This window comes from Podarcis vaucheri, assembly GCF_965113315.1.
Source record: "Podarcis vaucheri genome assembly, chromosome: 7".
NCBI lineage: Eukaryota > Metazoa > Chordata > Lepidosauria > Squamata > Lacertidae > Podarcis > Podarcis vaucheri.
This window is the reverse complement of record NC_138765.1, coordinates 92,393,362-92,414,199: the sequence shown is the minus strand read 5'-3', so window position 1 is coordinate 92,414,199 and position 20,838 is coordinate 92,393,362. Positions and strand designations below refer to the sequence as shown.

The 20,838-nt window shown below is 45.9% G+C and overlaps 1 protein-coding gene across 5 annotated transcripts in view; it reads left to right on the top strand.

Moving 5' to 3' along the window:
• Positions 1 to 20,838, top strand: part of TET3 (tet methylcytosine dioxygenase 3) — a 109,707-nt gene that overhangs the window by 25,893 nt on the left and 62,976 nt on the right. Inside the window, exons 1-2 of one of the 5 annotated variants that reach the window (XM_082229669.1) lie at positions 697 to 789; positions 1,613 to 1,669. The exons of 1 other annotated variant lie outside the window; for it this stretch is intronic. In XM_082229669.1, the coding sequence (XP_082085795.1) occupies positions 712 to 789; positions 1,613 to 1,669 (135 nt within the window). In that variant the 5' untranslated portion in view covers positions 697 to 711. 3 more of the 5 variants (XM_082229670.1, XM_082229671.1, XM_082229667.1) reach the window with 3 other exon arrangements.

The window sequence follows — 20,838 nt, the reverse complement described above, 5'->3', positions numbered from 1 at the left end:
GTGGGGAATATAAAGGGTGACCAGCCTGACCAGGAAGCTGAATCGCTCTGAACACTAAAAAATGCAGAGCATTGCTAGAAAAGGTTTGGGATCTTTGCTGTGATGGCAAAATCTATGACATGTTATTTGTGAGCAAAAGAAAAGAAAAACCAGCAATAAAATTGGAAACCATTTGTTGAACACTGTGGCCGGGGGAGGGGGGAAAATACATTGCTTCCCCAGTCAAAGGGTGGCTTTGTAATGTTTCGGGTGTGGATTTGAATCCTGATCTCCCAGGTTCTAGTCCAGCACTCTAACCACTACACAACACTGCTTCTCATGATTACATGCATTGCGTGGTTCCTAAAGAGTTCTAATAGGAACAATTATTGCTAACTAAGTCTTTGAACTTTATATCTTTTGAATTTTTTTCTTTGTATGTGGTTTGTTTGTGGGTGCATTTTTCAATCTATTATTAAAATTTTCGTACTGTTGTAATATTAAAAACTGTGGTGGGGGGGGGAATGCACAGCATTATTTGTTTTGTGCAGAGCCACACGTGGCCGCGGTGCCCTTGCCAGGCGTTCATGGCATTCTTGGAGATGCCTGCCTTACTCCTTGCCAAACTAGCCCTGGCAGGCGTAGTTCCTCCTCCGCGAGAATTGGCCCACGTGAGTGAATGGCCTCATCCTTGCTCTGGACTTCCTCCTCCGAGAGCTGCTTCCCTCAGTAATGTGTCCATGCAGGGGAAGTAGCAGAGTCCTCCCAGCTCCATCCCTGGTGGACAGATCTTGGCCGGAGTGGCACTGGGTCAGTAGAGCAGGGGTGACAGCTCTGGGTGACCCTCCTCGTCCTTCTCTTTGCTTTGGTCTGCTGCCTCTGTGAGGCAGGTGAGAGCTCTGGGGAGGCAGCTGCAAAGCCCTGCCCACCCTCACCGCCCTCCTGCTCTGGCTGCTGCTGCTGGGAGGGTTGGGTTTCTCCCACCCCTCCCCTCGCCCTGCCCCTCCTCCGGTGAGGCAGGCAGGCAGGCAGGCAGGCAGGCGGAAGCCTGGGCATGCATGTCACGTCCACCCTGCTTGTTTGGTGGGGAGGGGGGGAAGAGGGCTGGGAGCTCGGCAGTATGATAATGACTCTAGCGTCTGGCAGGAGAAAAGCCCCTGACTGCACCAGGGTGTCTGTACCGCCGCTTCAAGGAGAATGAGGCAAGATGGCTGCTTGGTAGCGATGGAGGAGGCTCGCTGGGGCTGAAGGCAGGCTGGCTTTGGGGGGGAGGCGAGCTGGCTGGGAGGCAGCAAAGGGAAGCGGGCCAGCGGAGTGGGAAGCTGCAGAAGGAAGGTTTGGGGCGAGGTAACAAATGGATTCCTTTCTTATGTTTATGTTCAAAGACCTTTAAAAAAATAAATGCAAGCCTCCCGCACCATCCCTTCCTCCTCCTCCTCCTCCGCCTGAGAGGATTATTGTAAATGGAGGATGAACATTTAAATAGCCCACCACAGGCCTGGCAAATTAAAGCTCTCTTGCATCTTGCTGGATACCTCGTTGTTGTTGTTTTGCTTCGGCTGCTTTCTAAAATTTAGTTTTGATAGTTGTTGTTTTCTTTCTTTCTTTTTCTTTTTAAAAAATTCCTCTGCAGGTGGAAATAAAGGACAATAAAGACACCAGCACACGGGATCGAAAGCCAGCAGTGGAGGTACTGTTTCTTTGTATACTTTTAAAAAGACAAAAGCACTGAAGGGGGATTTGGAAGTGGAAGTACGGCCAACTGTGAAAGCTGATTGTGTGTGTGTGTGTGTGTGTGTGTGTGTGTAATATCGCAGTAAATCTCTCTCTCACACACACACACACACACACCTCCTGGTTGTCAGTTTCTGAGGCTTGCTTCTCATCCACAGTTGGTGTGTATGTGTTATTTTTCTTGGAGTTCCTTTGGAGTTCCTTTGCATCCTAAGAGCATCCGAAAGGTGCCCCAGGTTTATGACAGGCAAGCCATGATTTCTCTCTCTCCCTGTTCCCCAGATCTCTGTATGAGCTCGTAAAATTATCAAAGGAGACGAGACTCTTTGAAACAGGTGTGACATCATCCTGATGTAACCATGGTGACTGTCTTAACCTTTCTGTGATGTGGCTTGAAGTGACCGCTTGGTAGCGATGGTGCAAAACAGGAACTTTCCCTCTCCTAATTTTGGGGAGGTATCAAAAAGGGGGAAAGCAGGTGAGCAGTTTGATCATGTGCTTGTTCAGGACAAGGCCAGTTTCTGCCTCCTGGTATGCTGATCTTTGCGAAGAGCAACTTGACAACTGAAGAGCTTATTTTCCATGTGCCCCCAGCAGAATCTGGTCTCATGGGCTGCTCCAGATCTGAGAGCTGCTTGTGGGAAAATCCCTAAGAGGAGGCAGTTATGGTGATGATGAAACACCAAGCTCAGCATTGCAGCTTGTGGCGGTTGGGTGTTCTTGGTAGATATGAGAGGGAGGGGAAAGTGAGTTGGAGAGGCTGACTTTTCTGACTGGTCTGATAGAAGGTCGCACAACCAAACTAAGATTTGGCAATAGTTGCCATCCTACCAACCGCAGGTGATATGTGGGTTTACATTTCTCTATTTTCTGTTATCCAAGGTTTTGTTCTTTCCCAGGCTGTCCTTACACTACACACTCAGGTTTGGTTTATTAAATTTGGTTTGGTTTATTAAATTTCCTAGACACTTTATTCTAGAGAAAGGCTCAAGGTGTCTTACAATTTAAATATGCAAAGGTTAGAAACAAAACCATATGGCTAAATTTCCTGGACTTACTTAACATTTTCTTATGAAACAATATGAATCTGCCTTTCATTGGCCACTTATTGCCAGCAGCTAGGCTGGTATTCTGAAGATACTTGAAATTTCTGGAGGGAACGGCAATAACCACATGGTATAAGGAAGTCTGCCAGTTAGCACTTGTGAAAAATATCTGACTAAAAAGTTATAATTAGTGAGGGGTTTGAAACAAAAGGACATATTTTCAATGTCCTTTACTAAAGAGGACATGCTGGAGTCTCCTTCACACTGCAAAAGTGTTGGTTGGTATAACTTTAAGCTATAATCTGTTCTGATATGTAATGGGCACTGACATCAGAGTACTCTGTAACCACGTATCCTGGGGCACTTTGGGGAGGTGTTCTTATATTGCTCTTTGTTGACCTGTAACGTAAGAAAAATGTAATCACCTCATTTGCTGAGGATGAAAAGGTAAAATAGAGCTGTGTGTTGTCTGTGCACTGATGACAGAACATTCCAAGCCTCTTGATGACCCCACTCAATGGTTTCATGCAGATGTTAAATAACATGGGGAATATCATAGTGGGGAATCGGTGGGGCCGAGCAATATCCCCTCAGCACTACCAGCTGGAGCTACCCATTGAAGTAGGAATGGGACCAGTGCAAAGCAGTGTCCACCCTCCCAAATTTTATAGTCCCTGCTGAAGGATATAATGGTTGATGGTATGGAAAGCTGCTGACAGATCAAGGAGAACCAACAGGGTCGGATTCCCCTGCCCCTCTCCTGGTACAAGGTGACCAAAGCAGTCTCTATGCCAAAACAAGGCCTCTTCCCCAATTGAAATGGCTCCAGAAAATTGGCTGGTTCAAGGAAGGGGGAACTTGCCTATGTCCTAAAGTTATTAAAGTCTTCTAGGGAGGGGGGTCACTGCCTCTTTTAGGTAGCCTAGGACCTCTCCCTCCCACAAGGAGACATTGAGCCATCACCTCCTGACTGGATTTTAATGAGCCACAAGACACAAGGATGCAATACACAACTAATTGCATGAACAAGAATTGCACTTTGTCCTTGGGCTTCACCAGCAGAAATTCATTCAAGTAAAACCAGAGAGGAGATACTTCTCTAGATCTCACGCTTGCTGCAATAGTGGGATCCAATCCCTAGTACATGCAAGCAGCTTTATCCGCAAAATATCTTACAGATATGGTACAGTGGGCACTATTCAGCCTCCTTTGAGCTCCAAACTATCTGGAAAAGTTCAAGCTGGGTGGCATAAAGAGGATGCAGTAGAGGTGGAAAAGAGGGTTTTTCCATCACCTCCATTGCTACTGAATGGGCATGAAACATGAACACACACCAGTGGTTGGTTGTCTTCACTGGGAATTCCCCCCCCCACCTGAGCTCAATCTGTTTCCCAGCCTGGTTTATCACTCTCAGATCTGGGGGAGACCAAAGAGCTTTCTGAGCTTTGCCAGACAAGGAAGCCTTCTCAGGAGTAATTGTGTCAGCTGCTGCTCAGCTCTCTTCTGCATTCCACGTTTCAACCAGGACTTCAACTGGAGAGCCAGCATTGTCTGGCGGAATAGCTCGCAGGGCCCTCTGGAAATACATATCCTCTCTTGGAGGCACATAACTGGGCTCCTGCCAAATGAGACCACCAGCTTCTCAGACAGCAGATTTTCCTTGGAACTGCAACATCCGAAAAAGGGAGGGAGGAGGGAACCTTTCAAGAAAGATGTCAATAGGGTAGTCCTTGTGACATCCCCCCCGGGGGTGAACTCCCCTTTGCCACCCCTTTTGAGATTGCCAGAAACACTGCCTCCCACAAGGAAAAGGACAGTGCCCCTCTGCTGGCAATGTTCCTCTAGTGTCCTCCTCACCTTCAAGAGCAGGGCCAGATGGATAACAAGCACACCTCCTCTGCAGATTGTCCTGCTGCTGCTACTCCAGCTTGCTCCTGAACTCCTCTTCAGTGGCGGAGCTTCATGCTCTGGTACCGGGGGCGGAGAGCAGGCGATGGTGGGGCTGGTGCACGTCCTGGGGACATGGCGCGCTGCCCACAGGGGTGTGCTGTGCATCCTGGGGGCGTGGTGCCCAGCGTGGGCAGGGGGGCAGCCACGATGGCACCCCACTGGGATCGCGCTGCCGGGGGCGGTGTGCTCCCCTCGCACTCCTCTTCCTCTGCTAGTGCTCCTCTTACCAGCCTGTTGAGGTCGCTCCATAGGTATTTTCATTAGGAGAGTCTCATGAATCTGTTCCAGGCCTGCTGCAGCAAATCATAAGACTCTCAACTACTCAAAAGAACTTTTGGCTGGACCTATTACCTAGACTCTCCTTCTTGATTACCGTATTTTTCACCCTATATGACGCACCTTTTCCCCTCCAAAAATGAAGGGGAAATCTGGGTGCGTCCTATGGGGCGAATGCAGGCTTTTGCTGAAGCTTGGAGAGCGAGAGGGGTCGGTGCGCACCGACCCCTCTCGCTCTCCAGGCTTCAGGAAGACATCCGCAGCCTAGGCAGCCCTGCGGGAGGTCCCGCAGGGATGTCTAGGCTGCGGATAGCAGCCTGCCGCCCAGCGCAAGGGGCGCCCTGAAGCAGAGCGCCCCCCACGCCCGGCAGACATCAGCAGCATGGGGAGCCTTGCAGGAGTTCCCCGCAAGGCTCCCCACGCTGCGGATAGCAGCCTGCTGCCCAGCGCGAGGGGCGCCCTGAAGCAGAGCGCCCCCCGTGCCAGGCAGACATCCGCAGCGTGGGGAGCCTTGCAGGAGTTCCCAGCAGGGCTCCCCACGCTGTGGATAGCAGCCTGCCGCCCCGCAGGGGGGGGCGCCCTGATGCAGAGCGCCCCTCGCGCCGGGCGGACATGGGCCAGCCCCACAAGCTGGGGGACAGCAGGGAGGCGCAGCGCCGCCATCCCGCTGTTCCTCGACCTGGTTCGGTTTCCCCGACCTGGTTTTGGGGGGGAAATAAAGGAAAAAAATTTTTCCTTTATTTCCCCCCCAAAAAACTAGGTGCGTCCTATGGGACGAAAAATACGGTAAATTGTTCCTACAAACTGGTCTTTGTATCTGCATGTGACCCTTCGGTCGTGACTCCCTTCTTTGAGCAATTGATGCACACTGTTATGTTATGAATCTGTTGCTTTTGTTACTGTATCCTATATTTTGTACTGTGCAACAATTTGTTTTAAAATAGTAATTTTATAAGAAAAAAGTAGTCTGATCATATAACACCTTGACTGCTGTACATTTCCTGGCACAGTTCAAGTGCTGTTCTAACCTATAAAGCCTTCAAGCTTGGTACCCTGATACTTGACAGAACAACACTTCTAACAGGTCCAGAATCTAGAGTAAGGCACTGCCCTTTAGAACCAATTTAAACCTCGCAGAACAGCAAGCGAATATTCAGCTTACTCAGAACTCTTCATCAGTTAGGATGTTAAACAAAACAGGAAGCCAACATGCGGAGGGGCCTTCTCTGCAGTGGCTCCCCGTCTGTGGAATACTCTCCTCATGGAAGTTCGCCTGGCGCCTTCATTATACACCCTTAGGCGCCAGGCAAAAATGTTCCTTTTTAACCAGGTCTTTGGTTGATTTGATTGACAGCCCTTTTAAAATGTAGTTCTTTTTTGGGGGGGGCACACACACATTCTATTGGGTGGTTTTTATTTTGATTATATATTTTGTGGTTTTATATTTTGATTTTGTTCTGTGAATCACCTCCAGGTATAGGGTGCTATATAAATTTAATAATGATGGTGATGATTTGGGGGGGGGGAGAAGCTGTGAGTGGTGTTGAACTTAGAATGCCAGGGGAATTTTGCAGATGTTACTGAATCAAGTGCTCAAGGTGTGAGGCAGATTGTAAGAAACAACCTAGTGCTGTTATGTTTTCTCATTTTTGAGAGTATATAAATTACAGTTTTTACTCAGGTCTAGTTCAGGCCCTAATCACCCTAATTGGGTTCCCTTGGAAGGCAGAGTGAAAAAAGGGAAAGGGCAATGTAGTTGTCTTCATATTAGCAAATCTGGATATTAGTTTTTAGCTGCTATGCTATGGAGAAAATCAGGTAGGAATTACGTTCAGGAACATTGCCTAATGGGTGGAGCACATCCAAAGTTAACTCCCATCTTCAGGTGGTAGACTACCATTTCCTTGTGGTTTCAGGATCCCTCTCGTGCATGTCATATAACACTCAGCTTTTCTCTTTCCTTTCTCCGTTTTATAGCATCTTGCCTGTTGAGAAGTGCTGAATAACTCAAGGGTTTGCTCACAATTCTGTGATATTTTAATTGGTCCTTATTGTGGATTTTGAGTGTTTCTTTGCCGCTGTAAAATTTCATTATCTGATTGTTATTCTGTGTTTTCAGATTACATCCATATATGTGGGGGTTTGGGAGGGAGGATAATGGAAAGAATTCTGGAAACACAAAGATCTTTGTATGGTAGGAAAAGCTAAGAAATGGAGAGTTTTGATTCCTGTTAGCTTGTGGCAGCTTGGAACACAGTAGAGTTGAAGGCATTCCCCTTTCCTCCTCCTGTCTTCTGCCCATCAGTCAGAAGCAGCACCTCTTAAGTATAGTAGCAGTGCCAGTGCTTCTTTCAGCCGGAACTCCCAGGAGCTCAGTTCTGGCACCTCTCAGGTGGGCTCCTTTGCTATTATAAGAGAATAAAGGCTGTGTTCATGGTGAGTTCCGGCCCCTCTTTTTCTAGAAAAATATCACTGAGTAGTACTGAGAAATTCCATCCATGTGTAGCAGGACCTTAGAATGCTCCCTTTGTGCATTCTGAGCTTGGCTTTGTATAATTAATGTACGTGGGGTGGGATTCAAAGTTTGTCTATTCCTCTGAACTTTTTTTTTTTTTTTAATGAAGTATCCTATATCTTACTCCAGCATGTTTGACTTTGGCATTTCAAAGTTAGCTGAAACTTATTGACAGTAATACCACTTAGCATTTTTAGAGTGCGTTTCAAAAGGACAACGAAATTACTTTATCCCCCCATCATAGGCTGGTGGGTAGTAGAGTTAGTTGATGAATATGTGGGTGAGGTGAAATTTGGAATAGGAGAATTTTCCGTTCTTCCTGGTGGCTCATTTGCTTCTGCTTCTCTTATATTGTCCTGTGGAAGCAACAAGTGCCCCTCCCTTTTTGCAGCAGGAGTAAGTCCAAAACATTGAAAGATATTCATGAACTGTTGCAGTTAAAACCTGAATTTACTGTACTTTGATACATAGCTGCCTTATGCTTGGAGATCTATACGCTGTAAGGCACCCTTCTTCAGGAAGCTCATTGCAAGCATAGCAGTGCAATTTGTGTAAAATATTGCTATATTAGTCTCAAACATGATAATGACCATCTGCAATTGTTCAGTAAAGCATGCAGTTATAACCTGAAAAATATAGCTCTCCTATGCAGTCTTATGCTCAGTTCTGGGCATCACAGTTCCAGAAGGATATTGACAAACTGGAACATGTGCAAACAAGGGAGATCAATATAATCAAGGGTCTAGAAACTTAGGAGGAACAGTTGAGAGAGTTGGGTATGTCTAGACTGGTAAAGAGGAGACCGAGAGGATATATAGCAGCTATCTTCATGTATCTAAAGGTCTGTATTATGGAACGTGCAGCAATCTTGTTTTCTTCTGCTCGAGAGGGTAGGACCTGATCAACGGAGTCAAATGGTAAGAAAGGAGATTTCAAGTAAACCAGGCTTCCTCAAACTCAGCCCTCCAGATGTTTTGAGACAACAATTCCCATCATCCCAGTACATTTCCCATCATCCCAGTATGTTTCCAAGCACAATTCAAAGTGTTGGTGCTGACCTTTAAAGCCCTAAACGGCCTCGGTCCATTATACCTGAAGGAGCGTCTCCACCTCCATCGTTCTGCCCAGACACTGAGGTCCAGCACCGAGGGCCTTCTGGCGGTTCCCTCCCTGCGAGAAGCCAAGTTACAGGAAACCAGGCAGAGGGCCTTCTTGGTAGTGGCACCCACCCTGTGGAACGCCCTCCCACCAGATGTCAAAGAAAAAAACAACTACCAGACTTTTAGAAGACACCTGAAGGCAGCCCTGTTTAGGGAAGCTTTTAATCTTTAATATACTATTGTATTTTAATCTTTTGTTGGAAGCCACCCAGACTGGCTGGGGAATAAATAATAAATTATTATTATTATTATTATTATTATTATTATTATTATTATTATTATTATCCCTGACAACGTGTCCTGCTGGCTAGGGATCATGGAAGTTGCAGGCCAAAAACATCTGAAGGGCCGAGTTTGAGGAAGCCTGAACTAAACGTTAGAAGGAACTTTCTGACGGCAAGGGCTGTTCTACACTTCTATTGTACTAAGATCCTATGATTCATAGTAAGTGCATGAAATAGTCCTGATCAATAGAGTACTGGTAATTGATGTTTAAATACAATGCTTTGAGTTTCCATGCATGTTGATTTCTAATTGCTTGGGTAGGGCTGGGCAATATCTTGTCTCCAACACAGCGATATATCACAATTGCAGTTTGGTGATATATAATGATGTCTGAAACATTGAACTATGTGGGGTGGGGGTGGGAAGATCAACTGCCCTGAGACCTCTGGATATAGGGCAGTATATAAATTCAATAAATAATTGTCCTCATCATCAGGCGGAGGAGCAGCCATGGGAGGTTAGGTGGGGTGAAAGAGCAGTGCGGGTGGGGAGTGTGTGAAGGAGCAGCCTTTGGAGACTGCACAGGTGTGTATGTTGGGGGGGGAGAGAGATCAGGTGTGTTGGTGGGCAAAGGAACATGGAGATTGGGCAGTTGCGGGGCTTGAAGATCAGGCATTTGGGTAAGTCAAGGACACACAGACAGAAGGGAGCAAGGGAGGAAAGAGGCTGGAATGACACAGGGCTACTTACTTTGTGGCATCTCAGCGACCCAGCATTGGCAGTGGCTTCACAAAACCCTGCTTTCTGCCAGCTGCTTCCAGGCAAACGCACATTGCATGCACGCACACGCTGTGATCCGTGATGTATTGCCACATCAGTTATTTTCAAACTGTTATCATGATGTGGTCTAGAAACCAGTACTGGACGATCAGTATCAATATATTGGCCAGCCCTACGCTTGGGTTAAACTTTTTCAGTTGGGTTCCAATTTCTTCTGTGCCTGCCATCACGTGTGGTGATCCAGATGTGTTTCCTTCTTCTGAAACTTCCACCACCAAGAACAAGAATCTTCCTTCTTCTGAGTCAGAATGTTGAACACTGACTGGCAGCGATTGTCCCGGGTTTCCCTACCTAGAGATGCTGGGGATTGAATCTGGACCTTTTGCATGCACAACAGATGCTCTACCACTGAGTTACGACCCTTCTCTGAAAGAATATTATTCATCTGTTGGGTCTGGATTAAAAGACCCCTTTCTGAGACCTATTCCCTTGCTGTAGCTCACTGCATATTTATAGCCCCATACAGGTAACATTGCATGTTATACTGTTTTTTCCAATGCTCTCGTGAAAGGGGACCATAATACTCGGTGCAGTGTCTTGCGCTAAGCCAAGATTATTGCTGCTCATGATCCAAGAGTTGGGTGCCTCTTATGAGCCAAGCATTTTCTGGGATGTAGCAAGAGGTTCTGGAACTTTCAGAGGTTTTGCTTGTGCTCTTAAAATATATAATTGCCCCAAGCAACTGTTTAGGTTGCTTGTGTAATTGGGTCAGTCCAGGAGAAAATTTTCTAAATTTATGTATGTTTGACAAATTATTTTCAGTTGTTTATTTGCAGTTGTCAGGAAGCAAAACACAAAGTGGGGCAGTGTAAGGGTGTTGCTGAAAATTGCTGGTTCCACAGGACTGAACACCTTGAGCCTCCTGTGTCTGTTTTGTAATGCTGTAAGGGATTTTCAGATGTTGATGAAGGCTGTGGTCTCTGGCTGAGCTGCGTGGGTGTCAGAGGGGCAAGAAAGGCAAAGGAATGTCTCTTTGCCGCTGGCAGTCTTCCTTGCATCCCACTTTGTGGATACTTGACTCCCATGCAATTTAGCTTAATGAGTGAGATAGGAGGCGAAGGTGACTCCTCCACTTTGCTGTCAGGAGAGGGTCTTAATTGTGATTGCTTTGCTGATGTGTGGAGGCAGCAATAATTTAGACTCAGACGGTGTCCTCCTGCTCATTCATCTTTTGACTCCTAAAAATACTTGTTGTGTTGCAAGGTCACAAACTGAGCTGTTGGCATGGTTATAGATCAAGCTGTCTTACCTAGTTGGACCATTGGTCAGTATAGCCCAGGTTTCCCTCTCTGATAATGGCTCTGAAGGTCCAGGTTGGGTCCTTTTGCAGCCATTGCCTCCTGAGACCCATTTAACAGGATTAGATGCTGGAAATTGAATCTGTGACCTGGTGCCTACAGAGCCTGTGCTTCTGCACTGAGCTATAGATCCTCTCTGAGACTACAACTCCTAGCATCCCTGATCATTGACCATGCTGACTGGGGATGATGCGAGTTGGAGTCCAACAACATCAGCTGGGACACTAGGCTGGGGAAAGTTGCTCTGGTGTGAAGTGCCACACAAAGACAAGGAGCTGGTGCAGGATGAAGCAGAGATGCTGGAAGCCAAAAAGACATAAAATGCTCTTATAAGTCCAGGTGCTGCTGTTAGGAGGAGAGGCAGTGGGCGTGTGCTCAAAAGATCAAAGGCTTGTTTTAAGTTGCAAAAGACCTTTAATTCTTCAGGAACCATCCCATCGTGCAATCCAGCTCAGAGCAAGCTATGTACACTGCAGCAAACAAGTAATAATCTCTGAAGGGCTAACTACCAGAGTTTCTCATCAAGAACAAATATAAGTGAAACAAGTTGGGGGTGGGGAGGAGAGAGAGAGAGAGAAAGAAAGAAAGAAAGAAAGAAAGAAAGAAAGAAAGAAAGAGAAAGATGAGAGATGCATCCTCTTGTCTCCTGGAGCTAGACCCCAAGGCCTGTTTAATATGTGTACGTAGAGTATTTACTTTTATAATCAGGGCTTTGTGGGTGCTGCAGCTCTGGCCCAGAAGGGAGTATGATAATAATACTGAGCACAGAAAATGGCTTCTTGAAAACCTCAATCCCACACCCTTCTTAAAAAAACACAAATTGCAAAGCACGTCTTCTGAACCAAGTTTGTGGACCATACGTGGTGGGATGTCGGAAACTACCTAGGGGTGTGTGTGTGGTGTGGTGTGGTGTGTGCAGTAGCGATGGGGGTGGAGAGGTGCAGACTCTCCAGGCTTTTCTCATTGCAAGTAGATCAGGATAAACTATGCAGAACAAGACATATATATCAACTTTAATTTACAAAGCTGATCCGGGTCTCAGAATCCTGCATTTCATATAATTGTGGTGTTGGAAGGAATCCAAAGGGTCATCTAGTCTAACACCTTGCAATGAAGGAATCTCAGCTAATTTCCTGGTACAGTCATACCTCTTGTTACATTTGCTTCAGGTTGTCTTTTCAGGTTGCGTCCTGCAGCGACCCGGAAGTACCGGAAAGGGTTACTTCTGGGTTTCGTCGCTCGCGCATGCTCAGACACGCAAAATGACACCACACACATGCGCAGAAGCGGCGAATCGTGACCCGCGCATGCGCATGCGCAGATGCAGGTTGCGTTCCTTTCAGGTTGCGAACAGATTCCGTTCGCAACCAGAGGTACCACTGTATAGGATTTTTGTTTTCATATTTTTAAGTACACATAGTTCATTGTCCTGTGCAACTCCTTTGGACAGCAGTATTTCCTTATCTCATATGTATCCCCTCAGCAACCTTATGTGGTAGGTCACTAGCATAATTCTTGTTTTATTTCCGTGGAGAAACAGGCTAATTTGCTCGAAACGAAGAAGTCCAGAGCAAACCTGGAGTTTTTCTTTTTTAAATAAAGATTGGAATGCCAAGTTATAGCAGAGATAAGAAAAGTTTTATGAAACCTATGAATTACCCCCAGTATCTTCTTCAGTCATCTGTGATAGTCTGCTTCTGGTTACTGTCTCTGATTCCTGGGTTTGGACTGTTCCTGTCCCACAGATGAATTGGACGCTGATGTTTGGATGGATCTCTAATTCTTCAAGAGCCCATATTGAAATGTGATGCCCAGGTGGGAAATCTGTGACCCTCTGGATATTGTTGACTACAATCACCATTAGTCCCAGCTAGTTATGGCCAATGGTTGGGTGGGAGATCCTTGGCAGAGGATCATTAGTAGTGCTGTAGGCTCATGAGGTTTTGCCTTATGTCCACAAAGACCAGGGCTTTTAGCGTGGTAGCACCTGCCCTTTGAAATGTGATCCCAATGAACATCAGGTGGGCATTGGCATTTCAACACCCACTGAAGACTCGTTTGTTCACCCAGACTTTCCCTGAGGGTGATTCAGTTGTGTTGATGTACGAGGGGCGTTCATTAAAGATTTCCCCTGACCCACTTCCAGTGATTGTAGGAGGATGAAATTGCGCATACATCTCTCCATAGGTAACGTAGTAATTTGTAGCTCTGAATTCCTAACAGTTTCTCTGTTACGAGTAATGTCTGCACATCATGCAGCGGCCATCAGGTTCTTGTACTTGAAAGGGCGCACACCATGGGAGATGTTCGATGAGATGAAAAGGACTTATGGGGAGGATGCTCCATCATATGATGTAGTCAAGCACTGGCATCGTCAGCTCAAGTGTGGTTGGACTTCGGTAGAATGGCTCCCATTCCTGGGTGACCACAGTCCTCCATTGATGAAGACACCATCCGGCAAGTGGAGGCCGCCATTTTGGAGGATCGTCGCATAACCTTTCACCAACTAGCTGCAGATGTCAACACCAGTGTGGGCTCTGTATAAAAAATAATCCATGACCATTTGCACATGGGAAAGGTGTCCGCACAGTGGGTTCCTTGGATGTTGATGCGTTTCAAGAAGCAGGAATGAGTCAGATGCTCACGGGCTCTTTGGGCCATGTGTTACAAAAACCATGATGACTTCTTCACCAGATTAATTACTCAGGATGAAACATGGTTCCATCATTATGACCCAGAGACTAAATCCCGGTCCAAACAATGGAAGAACTCTGCCTCACCACCTCCAAATTAGGCACATATCTAACTGTCAGCAAGCAAGGTCATGCTCCCGGTCTTTTGGGACCAGCATGGAGTAGTGATGATGGATTTCCTGGCAAAGGGTACCCAACTGCTGTGACATATTATGCTTCACTGCTGCAGAGATTGCGGAAGGCCATCAAAATTGAGAGGTGTGGTACACTGACCAAAGGTGTCCGCCGCCTGCAGGATAACACCCCGATTCACAACTCGCATGTTGCTCAGACTGAAGCATGGTCCTGTGGCTATGAAATCCTTCCTCACCCCCTTATTCTCCTGACCTTGCACCATCGGACTTCCACCTCTTTCCCACCATGAAGTTATTTTTCAAGGGCAATCTTTTTCCAGATGAAATGCTGATTTCTGAGGTCATGTTGTGGCTTCTGACGCAACCTGCTGACTTCTACAGACACGAGGTCTCCACAGACTCTTGTTGGTAGCTATGTAGAGAAGGACTAATAACTGTGTCCAGTTTCATTTGTCTCAATCCATGGGAAATATGTCAGGGGAAATCTTTAATGAACACCCCTCGCATTAAGCTGATCTAGCGATTTGTGGTGCCATTATGAATGTAATTTTTATTGCTGATATTGTGCTGTTCACTACAATAATATCTTCCATACCATTGGTATGGCATGGAAAGTTTATAAATACGTAAAATACAGTGGTACCTCGGGTTACAGATGCTTCAGGTTACAGACTCTGCTAACCCAGAAATAGTACTTCGGGTTAATAACATTGCTTCAGGATGAGAACAGAAATCGTGCTCCGGCGGCGCAGTAGCAGTGGGAGGCCCCATTAGCTAAAGTGGTGCTTCAGGTTAAGAACAGTTTCAGGTTAAGAACGGACCTCCAGAACGAATTAAGTTCTTAACCAGAGGTACCACTGTAATTATTGAAGTTGTCACTCAACAACACCTGCAGGGTTCTGCATCCCTGTGATAGACTGAACAAGTAGAATTTTGTGTTGACCCATGTTAGAAAGCAGGGGGGCAGTCACATTAAAATATATTTGAGTATCTTTGTTGGCATCTGTCTGTCTCAGAAGACAATGGAAGAGTGCACCTTCAGGGGTGAAGTCACAGTGCCTGCTGTGGCTTTCGAGACCAATATGGGAGAGACATGTTTTGTTGCAGCTAGGGCAGATGCAAGTGTCTGATACACCAAGGCGTTTCTTCTCTCTGTGCTCCTTCCAGTGGTCATTCCTTCTCTGGTCACTGCTGTGGATGCACGACCCCTGACCGCTGTCTCCAGGCACTGCAATTGTCTGCAAGGGATTCCCACACAGCACTTAGTTATTTGAGTATGCACTAAAATAATAATTGCAGAATTTAAGTAAGGGTATGCTATATTATGTGATTGCACCTCCCATTTGTTTGCTTTTGAAAAACTACTATTCCAAAACTTTCTCTCAGATATTGCTAGGAACTTTTTATTGATGTGGGAAGCATTACGAAAAACACGATTCCCTCACCCACCCACCCACCCACTACTGCAGTCTGAAGTGGAACTGTCCCAGATTCTGCTGGCTTCTTCTACTATTGTTCTTTGGAATGTGGAGAATTGATCCATTCAGTGCTCTCCCTACCCCTGCACACATGTTCCAAAATTCTCTATGCCTGTAAACCTAACCTACTTATCCTTTGTTGTATTTGTGACTCTACTGGAAGACAAATGATGATAATATTTAGCATTTATAGAACTAATTTCTAGTGGTTAAAGCACATTACACAACATTATTGGCTTCTCCTTCTATGTATGCACCTGGGTAAAGTATTACAATATTACAATACAGTATTACAAACATCAATAATTTATTGCTCTGTGGAGCCACAGCTTGAGTTTGCCTTTCTTTATCCATGGTATAACTATTTCATTAAAGGCAAAATCTAGAGAGGAAGGAATGTGCCTTTTTAAAATGGGAGAAGCTTTCAGCTTCTGCCTTGGCATTGTCTCCCACATTGGTTTCCTAAGGCCACAAATCTGGTCAAAACTGCAGAAGCACTTTGGATAATGGGCGTGCCTCATTCTAGAGTGTTTGGGACATTTGAAAGAGCATCCCTTCTCCTCCTCCTCCCACCTGCCTGGAGATGAGGCCTTACGCAGCGGTGGTTGGCAGTCAAAACTACCAATTGGTTCTTGCTGCAGTCTGCTTGCTTGCTTGCCAGCCTGCCAGCACGTGGCTTTTAGGTTTACAAACATTGCAGGCTGTGTGTACACCTCCCTGTGAGTCAGCAAACCTCAGCATGGTCCTAGGGCTTGCAGATTGTGGATGAGAAGCTGGAAGACAAGGGAGAGCAGCATTTTCTTGCTTCTTGGACCCAATCCCTGAAATGATGGTTTCACCAAAACCTATCTTGCTCAAAGCAGATTCCTTCCCTTTTCCTTTTCCTTTTCCTTTTCCTTTTCCTTTTCTTTCCTGTTGATTCATTTGGCTACTTGGGAGACGCAGCAGGAAATCTGTGCAAGTCGTGGTGCTGCCAGAAAGTGTGTGGGATTCTCCTCTGCATAAGTGATTTGTAGAAGCAGACCTCTCACCCCCCCCACCTCTGCTTGCCTGCATGCAGAAGACTATTTAAGTGCCTGCTTCTTGCAAATTTAATCTTAGGTTTTGGAGCGGCACACTGGGAATAGAAAATATGAGGACTTAACGCTGGACCAACTGTTATTGCTACACAATGGGCGGAATACATTTTCATGTTCAGCCTGCTGTTTGTGTTTAGTAAAAAACAAATTTTCATAAAAGCATTTTGGAAGATGGAAGTGTGTGCTTTTTTGGGCATTGGCTGGGATTTAATTACTGTGGCTATTTTTAAATTTATTTTGTTACTTTTAGAGTGACTGGAAAAGGGGGCTGAGAGATTGGGGGACAAAGAAGTGGAAGGAGGAAAATGCTTCAGATGAAAATAATGATTCACGGCCAATTCTGGCAAGCAAGGCTACCGAGTAAATTGTGTCCTCTAGAGTCAGCTAATTGAGAAGAGAGGGTGGGCAGGTGGTACCACCACAGTCAGAACACATTGGTTATTTGAAGGGGAGATGGGCGGGTGAGAGTTGTATTGGTTCAGCTTTAGTATGTCAGCAGCAAGCAGAGCTCTCTCCTCCCCCTTCCTTGCCGCTGCATTTGAAGAGGGCCTTTTCCACAAGGGCTATTTTTAGCCACCCGTCTCCAGGCATTAATGGCAAAAAGAGTGACGCCATAGCTCTTGTGCGTGAGCAAGATTTCCCCTGCAGCTCACTCACGTTTGATCCTCTGGCGCTGGGGAGGGGAAGATGAGAGGAGGGTTGTGAAAACTAGATTTGGGGTTTAGCCAGAGATCCTTTTTTGTCTCAATAATGCACCAATATTCTCTCTCTCTCTCTCTCTCTCTCTCTCTCTCTGTGTGTGTGTGTGTGTGTGTTGCCTGATCTGCTGGAAGAGAAGAATATATTCCTTCCTTAATGGAAACAACATGACTATTGAGAGAGACGCAGAGGAATTTCTCTGGCATTCATTTCTTGGAGGCCTCTTAGCCGCATTAATTCTTGAAGCACACTGAATGCATGTTGTTTGATTTACAGTTGTGTTCAGATTTTGGGAGGTTTTCTGTAGTGGGGGCAGCTTTATTGTGAGGCAAGGGGAGGCAACTATCAGAGGTGCTGGATTTTGGAAGTCATGGACATTGATATGGCTGTGCAAGAACACAGAAGTGCTCCTTTCCGTGGGGCTTACAGAGGGGGTCTTTTTCCTAACTGATTTGTGCCTTGTGTTCATTAGTTGAGGGGAGGTGTCACTTGAATTGGCTAGCTTGGGTACCAAAACCAGGCTGTACCTGTCCTTACATCAGGAACACAGTGTGTTTCTGAACACATGCAAATTAAAACTTGGGTGAGTTTTTGGCAAAGGTCTAGAGACCTTTTTGTGAAATATGTGGTCTTTCTTAGAAGCCTGGCATTTGAGGTGCTCTTTAGATTAATTCAGTAGACCCATTTTGCTTAGGTCAGCCTTCATGGGTGTAGCCAAGGGGGGCAGGAGGGGACAGCTGCCCCCCAAAATCAATACAAATCTGATGTTTTGCCCCCTAACAAAAGCCTGCCCCCCTGACAGAAGCTTGCTTCCCCTAACAAATATCCTGACTATGCCCATGTCAGCCTTCTTCAGCCTTGTGGCTTCCAGATGTTTTACATTACACCTTCAATCAGCCCCCGCCAGCAATGCCTAGATCATGTTGAAAAGCACTTTAAAAAAGCAGGGGGTGGACTTTTTAGCAGCTGTGTGTGTAGCAGAGGCCCACCAATAGCGCTGAAACAACCACCATTGCATGGTGTCAGCCCATTAAAAGTTTCCTTTCCCTTCCAGTCTGATATCAAGCAATGACTTGAGATCAAGTTCTTGTGATCTAGTAAATACATCCCATTCATGTGACCTCAAATATGATTCACATTATAGGACATGCTTGGAAAGTGGAGTGGAGAAAGTAAACAGGTCTCACTTGATACAACTTGCCCTAAGACAACCTTTGCTAACCTGGTGCCCTCTAGATGTTTTGGACTACAATTCCCATCAGGCCCAACCACCCTGGGCTTTCTCCCACACAATACCACATGGTTGTGCTCACTGGGGCTGGTGAGTATTGCTGTCCAAACATATGGATGGCACCAGGTTGGGGGAGGCTGGCTTAGATAGTTACATAGCTTTTGCATAGTGCTTGTCCATATTGCATTACATTTACTCAGTGCCAGAAGTAGGTTCCAGGCCAGTATTTTGGGTAGGATTAACCAGAAGCATGTTTGCTGCTTCTGGCTAGGATATGAAGTGGCAACCTTTGTGTGCCAATGGGCTCTTGCAGATCTGTTGTCCCTCATAAACGTCTGCATTGTCCCAGTCACATGATTTTCATGTGCACATATCTGATTGCTCTTCACCAAGGTGAAGTGTATATGTGAACCAGTTGAAGATGAGTAAGTAGCAAAATATGTCAAGGTTCCTTTTGCCTTCTCTGTAGCCATGAGATGGTAAATGGAAGTTCAGCGAGCACTGTTCCTATGATGTGACATGTGCTTCTCCAAATTATTGAAAGAAGCTAATCTATGCAGGCGGGCCAATTATACTAGCTGAGAGAATGCCTCAACTTCTGTACTTCTGCAAAGATATATGTGCTTGATTCAGGAGCAAATCTTGTAGTTGCACATGGGCGGGGGATGTCTCATTGGGAAGTGGATTCTGTCATTCAATCCTGGTAGGAACACTCACGAGCAAATTGTGTCAGGAGCCCATTTAAGTGAGATGTTTTCAGGTGTGCGCTGCCATGCAAGTCAGACTCAAAGACAACCTGAGCATTGCAAATTTTTGCATTGGTACTGGCCCCAGAGTACTACCCTGTCTAGTAGAGCCCCTCAACTTTAAATTATGGGGTTTGTACATGGTTTTGGAAGTCAATTGGATCTCTTTTTTAAAGTTTCTTATTTGTTGAAGATTGGAAAGCATTTTGGGACTCTGCTCCTGAAGGCCCAGGTAGAATTTTATAACTTAGGAGTGTAGGCACACAGACATACATGGCTTGAATGGCAAGTCTGTCGTGAATCACTTTCTAGCTACAACTTTCTCAGAGAAGACAACTTTCAGGCAAACTGCTCTTCCTGTTTCCAATAGAAGCCGGCTGTGAAGAGTGCTAATTGGCTGTCTCTTGTGACAGTCATACAGTCCCTTCCCCCTTCCTTTCCTGGAGCTGTGTTTCAAGTAGCAGAGAAACTGGCTTTAGAAAAAAGGTTGGGTGTGAAAGAGCCACACAAATACTTAACTGGATGAGTATGCCAGGCATCTGATTTGGGGGGGCAGGGAGGGGAGAGGGACTCCAAAAACCTCTCTGGATCAGCTGGATTTGGAACTGGGGTTGTGCCCTTGTGTGTGTCTGGGGTGATGGGGGAGCAAAGCTGAAAAACATTTCAGGATGCATTTCTGTACATTGGTCGGTACGTCAACTTCAGCCACTTCTAAACAAGGCTAACAGGACCATTGTGATACAGTAGCCTAGCCTATCAGTTACCACATGATCTAACAGACTCTATGTGGGGCTTGAAGATTGTTTGGACACCAACATTGGTTCAAATGGTGTCCCCTTGCCTCTGATGTGAATGACCCAGAGGTAGTGCAACACTTGTTTGAAATAGCTTATCATTCAGAATTTTTGGTACTGGCCTTAAAAAGCAGGCCAGGGTTCGTGATAGATTAAGGGCTGTTCCCGCCTTGTCTGTGAGCTCTGCAATGCATTGATGTCATCAGGTGAAGAGGGTCTAATCCAGGTACTGACCTTGTTTGAGTCCAGACTGAAGGACAAGGGCCTTTTCAGTGGTGGCACCCTATGGTCTATTCTTTATGGCGGATCATACAGAAGGTTTCTGTGCTCCGGCTGTATTGGAGGGGGTGGTGGAATACAGTAGAATTTTGGACTACAATAATATTTTCCTTGAGGGTGGATCTGTTACCGACTGCTTTGCTACTGGTTGTTTTTGGTTGCCCTTCTGCCTTATTTATATTGTTGTTGTGCTTGGATTTTGGGATTTCTGTGTGCTTTAATGGCAGAAGCAGTTTTGAGAACTGAGTGAAGGTGACAGGATATACATTTCAAAATAAAAACAGCAATAAGGATGCCTGGCCCTCTTGACTTGCTACAAATACTATCTGTGCAGTTTCTGGTGTCCTCCAGATGTTTTGAACCATACTGGCCAGGGCTGATGGGAGATTCAGTTCAAAACATCTGGAGGGCATCAGAGTGGTGAAGATTGGCTAAGAGGATTGGGAGCTAAACAGTGTGGAAAGTGCACAGCTGCCAGAAGTCTTGGAATGATACGGAAAAGTTTGGGACATGCTAGTAGTCTTTGCATACATTTACCCCTTTGCAGGGGTAGGGGGCTTGCTTCTGGGGACCGTAACTGCCACACTGCGGGGAGAACCTGGAAAATGGACCTATGTAGATGTATACAGTAACTGTGTTCAGAAATGTTACAGATTAAATATTAGGAAATCATTTATTTAAA